General features: G+C 42.4%; 1 protein-coding gene across 1 annotated transcript in view; it reads right to left on the bottom strand.

Moving 5' to 3' along the window:
- rngtt (RNA guanylyltransferase and 5'-phosphatase) overlaps nucleotides 1-17,029 on the bottom strand; it is a 159,430-nt gene that overhangs the window by 44,670 nt on the left and 97,731 nt on the right. Inside the window, 1 exon segment of the mRNA XM_029677151.2 lies at nucleotides 10,785-10,853. Within this exon segment, the coding sequence (XP_029533011.2) occupies nucleotides 10,785-10,853 (69 nt within the window).

Raw genomic sequence — 17,029 nt, 5'->3', positions numbered from 1 at the left:
AGAATCTCAAATATTACATATATTTTGATTTGTTTAACACCTTTTTGGTTACTACACGATTCCATGTATTATTTCATAGTTTTGATGTCTTCACTATTATCCTACAATGTAGAAAATAGTAAAAGAATAAAGAAAAACCCTTGAATGAGTAGGTGTTCTAAAACCTTTGACTGGTAGAGTACATGTACAGCAGGGTTTGCGTTAGGAAAATGTTGCGCCGGACATTTGGCTGGCAACATTTAAATTTACTGGAAATTTGAGAAATTGAACAGACCCATATGTATTGCACACCCGCAGCAATGCAGACACGGCATTAGACCACGTGCGGATGTTCGTTCCATAAAGCAATTAGCAGGGAAAACAACATTGTCACCAGGGCACTGCACATGCGGGCTGTTTCATGTGACAGATATGAAAATGTAGAAGGGAGAGGAGATCTAATAGGCTAGTTTGAAACAAGGTAAGAAATGCCTTATAATATGCATTAAAACTTTCAGGTTTCAAACAATTAAGTACACTACATGATCAAAAGTATTTGGACACCTGCTCGTCGAACATCTCATTCCAAAACCATGGGCATTAATATGGAGTTGGTCCCTTCCCTTTGCTGCAATAACAGCCTCCACTCTTCTGGGAAGGCTTTTCACTTGATGTTGGAACATTGTTGCGGGGACTTGCTTCCATTCAGCCACAAGAGCATTAGTGAGGTAGGGCACTGATGTTGGGTGATTAGGCCTGGCTCGCTGTCGGCGTTCATCCCAAAGGTGCTCGATGGAGTTGAGGTCAGGGCTCTGTGCAGGCCAGTCAAGTTCTTCCACACCGATCTTGGCAAACAATTTCTATACGGATCACACTTTGTGCACTGTCATGAAATAGGAAAGGGCCTTCCCCTGAAATAGGAAAGGGCCTTCCCCAAACTGTTGCCACAATGTTGGAAGTACAGAATAGTCTACAATGTCATTGTATGCTGTAGCACTAAGATTTCTAAAGGGCCTAGCCTGAACCATGAAAAACAGTCCCAGACCATTATTCCTCCTCCACCAAACTTTACTGTTGGCACTATTAGGGCTGTGGCGGTCATGAAATTTTGTCACCTGGTGATTGTCAAGCAAAAAAACTGCCGGTCTCACGGTAAATGACCGTTAATTAACATAAACATATTTAGCATCTCCAGGCTTCCACACATAGTCAAGCCACTGATGCAGACCTTTGGAACATCTACATTTTAAAAAAAGTATATTAAATCCATGTCCAGATGTCACAATAAATCCATTACTTATTTTAGACAGGTCTAAAGAAGCATGATATGAAGAAAAGGTTGTCTATTTCAGAAGAACAGAATAGCATACTCTGTGTTGTCCTTATGGTAGGCCCTGATCAGGCTATGCTATACGGCTGTGGGCGACACTAGTTCATTTAGTTAAGATTTGCTTAGAATTCTGTGGCATTTTATAGCATGAAGAATACAATTGAACACAGCTGAATAAAATAGAAAATATATTTTCTCCAAACTATTTGAGGGAGTGCAGACATGCGGCTGTTCTGTGTTGAGCGGTTAACAAAGAAACAGGTACTCACTCCTATAAGCTTAATTTAGAGTTATTTGTGTACCTTTAGTTATGATAGAAATATTGGGCTATATGTTTCGATTTTGAAAAAATTCTAAGGCTGCATGATCAAATCAAATTTGTATTAGTCACATGCACCAAATACAACAGTGAAATGCTTACTTAAAAGCCCTTAACCAACAATGCAGTTTAAAAAATACGATTTAGAATAAGAAATAAAAGGAACAAGTAATTAAAGAGCAGCAGTAAAATAACAATAGCAAGACTATATACAGGGGGTACCGGTTAGTCGAGGTAATTGAGTTTATATGTACATGTAGGTAGAGTTATTAAAGTGACTATGCATAGATAACGGAGTATAGCAGCAACGCAAATACTCTGGGTAGCCATTTGATTAGAAGTTCAGGAGTCTTAGTCTTAATGCTTGGGGGTAGAAGCTGTTTAGACGCCTCTTGGACCTAGACTTGGAGCTCCGGTATCGCTTGCTATGCGGTAGCAGAGAGAACAGTCTATGACTTGGGTAACTGGAGTCTGACAATTTTTAGAGCCTTCCTCTGACACCGCCTTGTATAAAGGTCCTGGATTGCAGGAAGCTTGGCCCCAGTGATGTACTGGGCCGTACGCACTACCTTCTGTAGTGCCTTGCGGTTGGAGGCCGAGCAGTTGCCATACCAGGCAGCGATGCAACCAGTCAGGATGCTTTCAATGGTGCAGCTGTAGAACTTTTTGAGGATCTGAGGAAGATACGACACTAATGATGATTAGAAAAAAAGTTGCATGAAAAGAGATCTGCTTTGTTTTTTTGCACAGGCTGTACACACTTCATTAGTCTCTCCTTCACAATTTGGCAAGAATTGATAATGCCTTGAATTTCCCAGCTGCATTTGCCCCCTGCATTTTGCGGCCAGTGGCCGTTGTGCTGAATATAATAATTATAATTCCCTTCTCTCGGCTGCGTGCAAAAGCACCTCTCACTCACATGGATCTCCATCACGTGATCGGGTCTTTCTCACAGGCTACAAGTGAAGACAGACACAACGGGGACACAACTGCGCATGTCCTTATCCAATTTCGAGGCGCATATTGAATATATTGGAAGAACTGTCCACATTTACTTTTCGTCAGCCAACAAGATGAGTCATCATGTCATCTATGCACTGAAATAGCAAATGGAGGACGCTTTTGCCGTGGTTCATTTTCATGCCAGCCAGGTAGGCTATACTCCTGTTGTAAAGAGAAGCAATGTGCTTCATATTAGGAAAGTTGAGAAATAAATATAGCAGGCCTAACCTATAGAAAGCTGGATGGGATCCTTCTCTTTTTAATAGAGGCATTCACTCTGTTCTCACGCAATTGCAGAGTCTATAGCAATGTTGCGCAACTTCCACTGGACCTCTTCATCCATTAAATATCTTGGAGTATATCTACCAAAAGATACACCCAAACTTTATTGTATGAATTACGATCACATCAACAAGAAAATATATGATGACCTAGACAGGTGGAATTCACTTCCCTTAGATCTTAGTAGTAGAATTGAAACAATCCAAATGAACATCCTGCCGAGATTACTGTACTTGTTCCAATCACTGCCCATAGAAATCCCACCTAAACAGTTTAGGGAATGGGATAAACGGATATCAAGGTTTATCTGGAACAGTAAGAGACCAAGAATTAGATATGCAACATTACAATTACCAAAAAACTGTGGGGGTATGGCCTTACCAAACCTAAAAGATAATTTTGTCTCAGCCCAATTGAGACCTCTGGTGTGTTGGTGCAATTCAGAATACGAATCCAAATGGAAAGACATTGAGACTACTTTGACAGAGATACCCATCGTCAGTTTTGGGAGACAAGGACATGGTAATAGAAATATACAATAGACAAAATCAGTGGATTAATTTCTCTCTTATTAAGACATGGTAGTTAAACAAAATAATTTGGACAGAGAGAATCAAACTGCTGAGTTGGCCCGCATACGACCCCAGCTTCATCCCTGCAACTCAGGACAGTAGATTTAAACATTGGACGCAGAAAGGCATCACATCATTCAGTACAATTTAAGGAATGGGGACCTAGATAACTTCCAAGACCTAAGTAAAAAACATGGCCTGGATAAACAAGATTTTTACAGATACCTACAAGTTTGACACTATTTCTTAAGGGAGATAAAAGTGATTTGAGCACCTCAAAAATGTATCCAAGTATGTACTAAAGCATACAACTTGGGGAGTAACAAAAAAAGCTTTACACCACTCCAGCTGATGCTTGGCATTACGCATGGTGATCTTAGGCTTGTGTGCGGCAGCTCGGCCATGGAAACCCATTTCATGTAGCTCCCGACGAATAGTTCTTGTGCGGCTGTCGATCCCAGTAGTGAGTGGTGATGATTTTTACGCGCTTCAGCACTTAGCGGTCCCATTCTGTGAGCTTGTGTTGCCTACCAATTTGTGGCTGAGCCATTGTTGCTCCCTAGACGTTTGCACTTCACAATAACAGCACTTACAGTTGACCGGGGAAGCTCTAGCAGTTGACCGGGGCAGGTCTAGACTTGTTGTGAAGATGGCATCCTATGACGGTGTCACAATGAAGAGCTCAGTGACTTTCAACAAGGCCATTCTACTTCCAGTGTTTGTCGATGGAGATTGCATGGCTGTGTGCTCGATTATATACATATAGACCTGTAAGCAATGGGTGTGGCTGAAATAGCCAAATCCACTAATTTCAAGGGGTGTATATGCTTTCAAAATGCATACTGCCTCCAGTACATTGCAAAGTGGTGTGTGACGTGCTGATGAATCCTACCTTCCATTGCCGCTTGATGCAGCATTCAAAACAACTGAGAACTCTGAAATATCTAACTTCCGAAATGGGAACTCGGAACTGGGAAAAATCTTTTTGTACAGTCATCCAACTTGGAATTCCAACTTGGGAACTCAGGCCTCTTTCTAGAGCGCCAACATTCCAACCTGAAGATCACTGATGTCATGATTTGACCATGTATTTTTCTCAGTTCCCTGTTATCTTGAAAGCACCATAAGATGCTACAGCAGCAACTCTGGCGCTGTCTCACATATTTTCTACTCCAAGGCTCTGTATCTGTATGCTGTACGCGTTTGATAAATAAGATACATAACAAATCTACTGTACACACGCGCCAATTTTATTCCACAAAATTATGCAAATTAACCTATAGACCAATAAGCATGATCAGTCAAATGTATTTCTATTTCTACCAATGAATAGGCTAAAAACCATTATTTCGCAATGGGATTGTTTCTTCTTCTCCCGGACAATTGGTCGGCGCAAATTTTATTCATCGGTTTCTACATTTTTTAATTTTTTTTTATATATATATATTTTTAAATTGGACAAAAGCCGGCTGGCTAATACCGGCTAACAGAAACTGTGATGTAGACTTATTTGGGGCATTGAATAGAGACAAGCAGAAAGAGAAACATTCTCTGAGGGCAGAGATACGGGCAATGGCTGATGCATTGGTTCAGAGCCAGGTGGCACTGACGGCGTGCCAGGCCGCATTGGCAGAGAATGACACAGTGAAAAGGGGGAGGGACACTGTACAGTAGCTTAATCAACATCTGCACTTCGTCTAATTCAATAATATATTTCTACTACTGTAGATGCTGTGTTTTTATTTTTAGAATACAGTACTGGGCTTATATTAATGGCTTGATGAGCCATTAAATTGGACAATAGCCAGCCAAAACTCTCATAATAGCTAATTGGTGATCAAAACTAAATTGAATGAGAGGAGAGGTTGGTGTTCTTCAGGAAGAAAACGAATTCTTAAAAACAAAAATAAACGTAAATAAAAGAGAATGGAACCAGTCAAATTAGAATTGAAACGACCAGGTTTATTTGAAATGACCAAATGTCGGCCTTTAACCATCCGACTATTTCACACAATATTGTGCAAATTAACAGTTTTATGAAATTGTAATTATGAAGTGTATTCACAATTGCATGGTACGATGAGCTCTGCTCAACTTCAAATGCCGTGATTAATAAATGGAGTAGATATGCTCAAAGTTCCCGTCTGGTGGTTCGAACGAGCAATAACGGCACGCACGGTCATGCACCATACTGTACCACGGTGTCCCGCATGCTATACCACAATACGAATGCAACTTTTAATTGAAGAACCACTGTAGGCAGAGCTCTATTGGAGAACACACCCTGGCTGCACCTCAAATGGCACCCTATTCCCTTTATAGTGCACTACTTAAACATTTCTCCCTCTTTGAACAGAGGCGCTTTGACGCAGTAACACATGGAATATGTATTAGCCCCCTGGTTAAACGTGTGAGGTAAGTCTGAATAAGAAAAGCAATTTATATCATGCTGTGATAACTTGTAAATTTAACTGATAATTAAGTAACATACAGAGCCGTAATGACAAGATGGATGGTACGGACAGCTGTCTCCCTGTTTCCTGTACTTGTCTTGAACATTTTCACACAGCCCACAGCTTCAAAACACACTGACAGGTTTGATTCGCACATGATGAAAAGCAATCACGGCAGGCTGTTCACCAAAGGCAGTACAGATGCTCCAAAATAGCTCATCAAGACAAACTATCAAGAGTTCTACAGAACTGAATGTTTCTCATTATATTATAATGAATTGCAGATGTTTTTGCAGGTGAAGCAATATGCTTGTGTTTCTAGCTCCAACAGTGCAGTAATACCTAACAATAAAATAAAAGAACACAGAAAAAAAAGTGATATACTGTAAGATAAGCCATGAATAGAATACAGTATGTATATATATTAAATGGGTGAAACAGTATGTAAAACATGTTTAAAGTGACCAGTGTTTATAGGGCACCAGTCTCTAAGGTGCAGGGTAGAGTATCGGGGGTAAGCCGCTAGAACAGAGACTGAGGTTCAGGGCAACTGTTTAACAGTCTGATGGCCTTGAAATAGAAGCTGTTTCTCACTCTCTCCATCCCAGCTTTGAAGCACTTGCACCGGAGTATGTGAGCGGAGAGCAGCTGGGGTGGATCGTGCCCAACTTGACTAGAGCGCGGAGCGAGATTCGCAAAACCTAGTGCTTCGGCGTTCGCTCCCGCTCTAATTTCACTCCAGTAAGCACTCACTTCAAGAGCTCAGGGCATGCCCGCCCAGTCTACTTGTGTAGTCTACTTGTGCGCTCCTATGGCCCCCTTGCTTTAGCTACTGTCATGGAGTTAAATATTTTAATAAAGAAACTTTTAAAACACACAGATGCTAAATCAAGGTGACTTACAAAGATGAGGACCAAAATCAAGAGAAGGCCGTGCGGTGATGTAGTGTCAACAGCTCAAGAATCATTGTGGAATCTGAAAAGACACGTAACCCGAAAGCATGATGGTGTACTTACTACAGTACGTAAACATGCTAAAAGCAAGGAACGAGGTGGGTAGATAACCATGCTCGCCATTGTAGCAAAAATAATAAACAAAAAATATGAGCTCTTAAACATTTAGTTCATTATTGTTCTATTTTCTATACAATAGGCCATAATTGATTATGGCCCAATAGGCGTAGCCTATTCAAGGACTTTCCATTTTGATTGGCTTATTTTGCCCAAAAACCTTTAGGCCTACCGAAATAAATAAAAACAACTCTGCATCTCTGCTCAGCTTGGCAAGAGTGGCCCAAAAAGTGTTTAGCATCCCCAGTGGCTCTTCAAGTATGGGAGAGGATATTCTCCACTCCTGGCCTGCTCTCCAGGCACCATCACATGAGCCTGAAGCCACAGACTGGCCAAATTTGTGTTTCTAAAAATGAATTCAATGGCACCAAGTCATTTTTTGTTAAATGTTTTATTTAATTCTGAGTCAGGCTATATGCACAAGTTAAAGACTATAATGATTCAATACAACAAAAAAGTCATTTAAATGCTTATTGCTTTATGTCCCTACCAGCCTATTGTGTCGCACACGCAAATGCTTCACAATGTATTTATTTGTTGGCTTTAGCCTTGAAATAATAGAGCCTAAATAATTAATTTACGTTCTTTCTTTGGCTCCCTGTCTGGCTCCTGACCTATTTAGAGTGTTTATATGCTGTTTAACATGACATGTAGCCTATTGGAAATGGTTTGCTTTTTACATTCACCTTTTCATGTTTATTCAAATACTTTTAATTCAAATCCATATAGTTTGCTTTCAATAATTCAAAACCAAATGGTAGGTCCAGGTAGTCACAAAAATAGATGGATGTTGGTTAAATTGTGAATTTAATGAATGGAGTGAATTTAATGAATGGAGCGAATTTGGAGCGGAAGCGCGGAGCGGTTTTTAGCGGAGAGGTTGGAAAGTATCTGGAGTGACATGAGCGAGACTTCCAGCTCACATACTCTGGCCTCTACGGTCTTCTCCTTCTAAATGGTAGCATGGTGAACAAGCCGTGGCGTTAGTGAAGTTCTTAGGGGCGAAGCCGAACTTGTTCAGCCTCCTGAAGTTGAAGAGGCGTTGTTGCGCCTTCACCACACTCTTTGTAATGAAGGGACCATTTCAAGTTGTTAGTGATGTGCACGACGAGGAACTTGGAAGCTTTTGACCTTCTCCACTATAGCTCTGTCGATGTGGATGGGGGCGTGCTTTCTCTGCTGTCTCCTGTAGTCCACAATCAGCTCAGGGCTCTCACCTTCTTCTTGTAGGCTGTCTTATCGTTGTTGGTAATAAGGCCTACCACTACTGTGTCGTCAGCAAACTTGATGATTGAGTTGAAGACGTGCGTGACTACACAGTCATGGGTGAACAGGGAGTACAGGAGGGGGCTAAGCACACACCGAGGGCTTTCTCAGCACAGTACCTAATGTGGCTAACGTGTTTAAAAAAATAAATACAGCCATAAATTACAACAATGTACACTCCTGACTTTAATAGCAAAAAGATATACACCGAAAATGGACCGTAATTAGTATTTTCCACACAGCCCCTACGTACTCCTAAAGTGGGGCTTACGCTCCAAAGCCAATCATAAAAAGGGCTTCTGAGAAAATGGAAGAATTTCCAAGCCAGAACTGTTCAGAAAATATGCGAGGATCATCGATCAATGGAATTGTTATGAGGGAGAACAAGAAGGGTAAGAACAAAGTGGGAAAGAGGCAAACATGGTGGCTGCGTAACAAATGGCACCCTATATAGTGGACTACTTTTGAGTCCTATGCGCCCTGGTCAAAGGTAGTGCACTATAATGGAAATAGGGTGACATTTGGGAGCATCCAATGTACCCGGCTATAATGGGGGAACAGGAAATTACCACTGTGATATTAATAACATAAAACGACACATCAATTAGCTCCCCTGAAAGAGACGCCTATTCCCGTCGGAGAGCCAGCCACTCTGAGTTCCGGTGGAGTGCGGGGCTGCTACAGCCGCGCCAAACCTGCACTCTGCAGCCTAAATTTCATTCCCAGCCCAGCACACCCAGGAAACTGGCTCCTGCTACCTGACAGCTACTGAGCTTTTCATATTCTTCAATCATTATTTCTAAAATTACAGAGCGACGCAAAACCAAAACTGTTCACGGCGAGGAGGTGGGGGGGGGGGGGGGGGGTGCAAACCAAAATAATGAGTTGTAGAGGCTGGGGGAAAGTTCTGAATTAACCCAGGTAAGTGATCTCAGGCTGCTGCTTGCTTTCAGACAAAATAGACTGACTTAAATGGCTAGTGCTATTATCGAGGCAAAACTTGATTCCTTGATGCACAGTCACTTGAGTGAGAATCCAATCTGACAACTTGGATCATAAGAAAAAGCCATGGCCATTGTTTTGCCCATAGGGAAATGACAACAGGAGTTGAAAAGCTGTTTTCTTCTAGCAGGTGCATGGCTGGACAAGCTCTCTCTCCAGCCCAAAGAAGGAATATAAATATTTAACCTGTGAACTAACAACTGATCGAATGAACATTCATCTCAAGGGATATAGGCAAACAGGTTGGATTTTTAGGTGGGGTCCAAATCTACCCTCATTTCCTAGTTAGGGTCAAGGTTCTACGTATTTTACTTCCCTTCTATGCCTGTCTATTGATCCGTGTTGTCTTTGTCAAATAGTCCCATCTCCTGGTTTGGCTATTTCAGTGATGATCAATCACTTTCTTGTTGCTACTCAATGATTTACAGCTGGACCAGGGATATGAAATCAATATTGTAACACACAGACATAAGGAAGAAGACAAGGCTCCTGATGGCAAATAAATGAGAACTCAGAGAGGTGGTCAGGGCAAAACAGCCCTCAACACAAGAAAGGGAAAAGTAGTTAAATACATAGACACTGCTTGATAGTTTGTTTGACACCTACCGTAGCAGCTAACTAAAGCACAGACTGAGTAAAGCATATTTTTTACGAGAATAAATGTCTAACACCTGTGGCGCCAAACTAGAGAATTCGTGAAGGTAGTACCCCGGACGGTATTTGGAAGAGACAGGGTTGATGCACGTCGCACAATGTGCAGCATCAGAGAGAAGACGTTGAGTCAGATCGGAATAGCAACTTGTATGTAAAACACTCTGCCTCCCTGCGCCCAATCAATCTGAACGTCTGCAGGTGTGCACAGCTGCACACCACTTCTGATTCTACTTACCTCCACCACATATCTCTCTCTAAATGCCACCCCTTCCGTTACGCTGTGCAGACACTATCGGTTATCTGAGGTGATGTTGTGCTAATTAATTTACTATGTACAGAGCCATGTTGTATCTCTCCAGAGAAAAACACGTCTCTGCAAACTATCCAAATAGGGGACACTGTCCCTCCTTGAGGGAGGCAGATGATGTAAGTCCACGATTCATTCCCCATATAAGGGTAATCTTCCCCGGGACCGCTGCTGTAATAATATCATCACAACATTGTAAGAGTAGTGTTGGTAGAGAAGGCTATTTCCCACCAACACAAAGCAGAGATGGCCTTCCTACCTTGACCCTTTTACAGTGCTGACAGTGGCTGTTCCACACGTGTCTGACCTGTGGACTGTGTGAGTGCAGTTTTGGGCATCCCTTCCTTCACAGTGACAGGAGGGCAGGTAGAGGTGACTGACAAAGAGTGAGCCTAACAAATAACCTTCTCCAGAAACCTGAGGTGGAGTCCTACCCCACTGCCTTATTATTAGAGGGAGGTCGATGAAAACTTGGTGCTGCTGTGCAATTAGCCTGTAGACATAACCCAGTGCTTTGACACAAATAACAGTGTTTAAGACGGACTCACCCCGCAAGGCTGGAAGATAAGGCCGTCGACTTCATGGCTGACCTGGGACGTGAAGCTGCCTTCCAGGAGCTGGAAAAACACAACAGGAGATATCATCAGCAACAGGACAGACAGACAGTTACTGTACAGCAAGGAATGGAAATAACAAGCTGGAGTCTGGTTAATAGAATGACATCTATATCCTCCTATAAGCTCACACAAAATAACCATGGATTGCATCCCAAAAGGCACCCTATTACCTTTATAGTGCACTACTTTTGACCAGAGCCCTATTGGCCATCTTGTCAAAAGTGGTGCACTATGTAGGGTATAGGGTGCCATTTGGTTTCTATTATAAGACAGAAAAGCAATCCTTGTAGAACTATGCTGGAGGCTAACTTTTCCACCCACCAATCTATCAATATACAGTAACGCACAATGTATTGTCTATCATGTTACTGTATCAGTATCAAGCACTCATCTCAGTGATGGATATCACATCAATCAAGCTGGAAACATCAATGCACAGTTGCACACCATTTGACAGTTTAGGCTTAGGTTAATGACCGAAATATCACAGACCACATAAAAACTTAGGCTCATGATGGCAGGAAAAGAGAGGCTTGTTCAGCTCCTCGATTAAGGATGACAGATGTTCAGCGAAAGACAATCTACAGTGCCATATTGGCTGAGGCATCCCCAGGAGAGGAGACTTAGATAGGCTACTGTAAAAACTATATCCATCTGAGATTAAGCTGTACTACATAATCAGCAAGCTGAATATGGTCTTCAAATAAAGACAGCCAAGAGCAGAACATTTAGAGTGGTATAAGTTAGGCGTTAAAGCTCAGGGCCAGAGAGTTTAGTTTAAGATTTATGGTCACAACAGAATTTGCATTGGAAATCTTCAGTACAGACCCTATGTTCCTCCAGGAACAAAGATGACTAAGTAAGAATGTAAGATTTACCTTGAAGTACTAATCTGACCATGGCTTACATTATAGAGTAAGCATATAGCCTAAACTCAAAATGAATCGTGCAGTGGGGAATATGACCTAATAGTCTAAGGCTTTGTATCCTGAGGATGAGAAGCACCCAGTCCATGATGAATCAAACACTGTGGGGATGAATCTAAGTACAGAAGTGACACTGGCTGACAACAAAGCCCAAGTCTGCATAATACTGCTGTCTCACGCTGAAAACCGTGACAACAATTGCAGAACATTTGAACTAAAATAAAAGTTTTGGTCTCGACACAGGTTTGCATGTGTTAAAGCTGGTGAAGTAGAATGGCTAGCAACAAATAGAAGAAAAAAAAGAAAAAAATCACATTCCAAAGTAGATACAGTGACTTATTCTTGACTTATTCCACATATTGTTGTGTTACAGCCTTATTATACACACAATACCCCATAATTACAAAGTAAAAACAGGTTTTAGACATTTTTGCAAAAAATAAAAAACAGAAATACCTTATTTACATAAGTATTCAGACCCTTTGCTTTGAGATTCAAAATTGAACTGAGGTACATCCTGTTCATGAATCATCCTTGAGATGTTTCTACAACTTGATCGAAGTCTACCTGCTGTAAATTAAATTGATTGGACATGATTTGGAAAGGCACACACCTGTCTATGTAAGGCCCCACAGTTGACAGCACATGTCAGAGCAAAACCCAAGCTATGAGGTCGAAGGAATTGTCCGTAGAGCTCCGAGACAGATCTGGAGAAGGGTACCAAAAAAATTGTGCAGCATTGAAGGTGCCCAACAACACAGTGGCTTCCACCATTCTTAAATGGAAGACGTTTGGAACCACCAAGATTCTTCTTAGAGCTGGCTGCCCGGCCAAACTTGAGCAATCGGGGGAGAAGGGCCTTGGTCAGGGAGGTGAACAAGAACCCGATGGTCACTCTGACAGAGCTCCAGAGTTACTCTGTGGAGATAGGAGAACCTTCCAGAAGGACAACCATCTCTGCAGCACTCAACCAAAATCAGGCCTTTATGCTAGAGTGACCAGATGGAAGCCACTCCTCAGTAAAAGGCACATGACAGCACTCTTGGACTTGCCAAAAGGCACCTAAATTACTCTCAGCCCATGAGAAACAAGATTCGGCCTCCCGAGTGGCGCAGTGGTTAAAGGCGCTGTACAGCAGCGCCAGCTGTGCCACCAGAGACTCTGGGTTCGCGCCCAGGCTCTGTCGTAACCGGCTGCGACCGGGAGGTCCGTGGGGCGACGCACAATTGGCCTAGCGTCGTCCGGGTTAGGGAGGGCTTGGCCGGTAGGGATATTGTTGTCTCATCGCGCACCAGCGACTCCTGTGGCGGGCCGGGCATAGTGCACGCTAACCAAGGTTGCCAGGAGCACGGTGTTTCCTCCGACACATTGGTGCGGCTGGCTTCCGGGTTGGATGAGCGCTGTGTTAAGAAGCAGTGCGGCTTAGTTGGGTTGTGTATCGGAGGACGCATGACTTTCAACCTTAGTCTCTCCCGAGCCCGTATGGGAGTTGTAGTGATGAGACAAGATAGTAGCTACTAACAATTGGATACCATGAAATTGGGTGAAAAAAGGGGTAAAAAAAAAAAGATGTAAAAAAAAAAGAGAAACAAGATCTGATGAAACCAAGATTAAAATCTTTGGCCTGAATGCCAAGAGCCACATCTGGAGGAAACCTGGCACCATCACTACGGTGAAGCATGGAGGTGGCAGCATCATGCTGTGGGGAAGTTTTTCAGCGGCAGGGACTGGGAAACTAGTCAGGGTCGAGGCAAAGCTGAAAGTACTGATTAAAGGGTCTGAATACTTATGTAAATGTTATTTTCAGAGTTTTATTTATAAAACATTAGAACAAAATGATAAAAACCTGTTTTTACTTTGTCATTATCGGGTATTGTGTGAAGATTGATGAGAAGAAAGAAAGAAAAAATCAAATTGTAGATAGCCGGCTGTGATGGCTGTTCAACAGTCTGATGGCCTGGTGACAGAAGCTGTTTCTCAGTCTTTCGGTCTCTGTCTGCTAGATGGTAGCAGAGTGAACAGCCTGTGCTCGGGTGGCTGAGGTCCTTAATGATCTTCTTGGCCTTCCTTGGACAGAGTGCTGTAAATGTCCTGGGAGGTCAGGCAGTGTGCCACCGGTGATGCGTTGGGCTGACCACACCAACCTCTGGAGAGCCATGAGGTAGAGGGTGGTGCAGTTGCCTTACCAGGCGGTGATGCTGCTCGACAGAAGGCTCTCAAAAAGGTGCATCTGTAGAAGATCCACAATCAGCTGTTTCACTGTGTGGCCTAATATAAAAGAGCGGAGTTGGAGCAGCCTGTGGCGACATGCAGGCTGGCTGTATTATTATTAGTGATGTTGGCCCTGATGCGGAGGTAGCAGCAAGCTGGGGCCCTGTGGTAAAAAGCCTAGAGGAGGAAGGGAGGGATGCAAGCAGCCAGCCAGGCTGTTCAACAGAGGCACAGACAGCTGCCAGATGGGAGAGACAGATACAGCCCAAAGCTAGGCATAGGGGCATCAGGGAGCGGGTATTAATATGAATATGCAGTTTATTGGGATGAATCTTATCCTGGAGGCAGAGCGATTTCTACTAGATGGGCCAGTGGCAAAGTAAAAATGTGCAATATATTGGAAAAATTCATGAAAACAAAAAATTGCTTTTCCGTCTTAATTTGAAGTTAGGCATAAGGTTAGCAGTGCGGTTAATGTTCGGCTTAAAGTTAGGTTTAGGTTTAAAATAAGATTGTATGACTTTGTGAATGTGCCAGCTAGTGACTACCCTACAGAGCTGCCTGCAGTACATGAGTCATCCCAATAAATACCAATCTGCTATTAATATGGGCACTGTACATCAGCCTCAAAGTACGAATAAACTCAACTCACAGTTCAGTTCATTCATTCATCTTTCCAGTGGTGTAAAGCACTTATGTAGAAGGACAAAAATGTTCAAATTCACACACTTATCAAGAGAACAACCCTGGTCAGCCATACTGACTCTGATCTGGCGGACTTACTAAACACACATGCTTAATATGTAAATTGTTTTGAGTGTTGGAGACAGCCCCTGGCTATCCGTAAAAAAGAAATAACTAACCAAATGAAATGGTGCCGTCTGGTTTGCTTAATACAGTGGGGAGAACAAGTATTTGATACACTGCCACTAGTCTGTAATTTTTATCATATGTACACTTCAACTATGAGAGACGGACTCTAAAACAAAAATCCAGAAAATCACATTGTATGATTTTTTTGGCCCACTCCTCCATACAGACCTTCTCCAGATCCTTCAGGTTTCAGGACTTTCAGCTCCCTCCAAAGATTTTCTATTGGGTTCAGGTCTGGAGACTGGCTAGGCAACTCCAGGACCTTGAGATGCTTCTTACGGAGCCACTCCTTAGTGGCTGCGTGTTTCGGGTCGTTGTCATGCTGGAAGACCCAGCCACGACACATCTTCAATGCTCTTACTGAGGGAAGGAGGTTGTTGGCCAAGATCTCACGATACATGGCCCCATCCATCCTCCCCTTATTACAGTGCAGTCGTCCTGTCCCCTCTGCAGAAAAGCATCCCCAAAGAATGATGTTTCCACCTCCATGCTTCACGGTTGGGATGGTGTTCTTGGGGTTGTACTCATCCTTCTTCTTCCTCCAAACACAGCAATTGGAGTTTAGACCAAAAAGCTATATTTTTGTCTCATCAGACCACATGACCTTCTCCTATTCCTCCTCTGGATCATCCAGATGGTCATTGGCAAACTTCAGATGGGCCTTGACATGCGCTGGCTTGAGCAGGGGGACCTTGCGTGCGCTGCAGGATTTTAGTCCATGGCGGCGTAGTGTGTTACTAATGGTCCTTTGAGACTGTGGTCCCAGCTCTCTTCAGGTCATTGACCAGGTCCTGCCGTGTAGTTCTGGGCTGATCCCTTACCTTCCTCATGATCATTGATGCCCCACGAGGTGAGATCTTGCATGGAGCCCCAGACCGAGGGTGATTGACCGTCAATCTTGAACTCCTTCCATTTTCTAATAATTGCACCAACAGTTGTTGTCTTCTCACCAAGCTGCTTGCCTATTGTCCTGTAGCCCATCCCGTCCTTGTGCAGGTCTACAATTGTATCCTTGATGTCCTTACAAAGCTCTCTGGTCTTGGCCATTGTGGAGAGGTTGGAGTCTGTTTGATTGAGTGTGTGGACAGGTGTCTTTTATACAGGTAACGAGTTCAAACAGGTGCAGTTAATACAGGTAATGAGTGGAGAACAGGAGGGCTTCTTAAAGAAAAACGAACAGGTCTGTGAGAGACGGAATTCTTACTGGTTGGTAGGTGATCAAATACTTATATCGTGCAATAAAATGCAAATTAATTACTTAAAAATCATACAGTGTGATTTTCAGGATCTTTTAGATTCCGCCTCTCACAGTTGAAGTGTACCTATGATAAAAATGACAGACCTCTACATGCTTTGTAAGTAGGAAAACCTGCAAAATCGGCAGTGTATCAAATAATTGTTCTCCCCACTGTATATAGATTTTTTTTTAAGTATTTAATACTTATAATTTTGATACTTAAGTATATTTTAGCAATTACATTTACTTTTGATACTTAAGTATAAGTAAAACCAAATACGCTTAGACTTTTACTCAAGTAGTATTTTACTGGGTGACTTATTTTTCCTTTTCTATTAAGGTATCTTTACTTTTACTCAAGTATTAAAATTGGGTACTTTTCCCACCACTGATTCTTTCTTTCAGACAAGTCAGACAGACAACGTACCCTGCATGCAAACACTACCATTGTTGTGAACAAACAACTACATTTACATGTCCATAAATAACAGTGTAATATAAATTAAAGTGGAGTTCAATTTCATTGCCATGGCAGCTCATTATATACTCATTATCTATGCAAACAGCATTTTACTCAAACATAGAACAAACGCTGAAAACAGTCGAAAATGCGTGACACATTTCAAAATGTCACCACGGGTGGTGGTAGCAATGCAACGTGGCTGCTAAAATACAACCAGAGCGTGAATTAATGCCAACGTAAGTCATGAAAACAACCAAGAGATGAACAACAAAGGAAGATCATAAGAGTCCTTCTTGCCACTCTTTCATATCCATAGTTTTACAATCTCAATGGTTTACAAACAATTAGCCAGGAGTTATTTTTCTCCATGTGCCATAAGTGCTATAACATGAGTGGTAAACGGGATAACGGACAAAAAATGCCATTGCTCCTCTATAAGTACAGTCCTGCATTAGCCAGAAGGCAG

Source organism: Oncorhynchus nerka, linkage group LG13 (genome assembly GCF_034236695.1).
Source record: "Oncorhynchus nerka isolate Pitt River linkage group LG13, Oner_Uvic_2.0, whole genome shotgun sequence".
Taxonomy (NCBI): Eukaryota; Metazoa; Chordata; class Actinopteri; order Salmoniformes; family Salmonidae; genus Oncorhynchus; species Oncorhynchus nerka.
The sequence above is the reverse complement of the archived record's forward strand: the minus strand, read 5'-3'. Positions and strand labels throughout refer to the sequence as shown.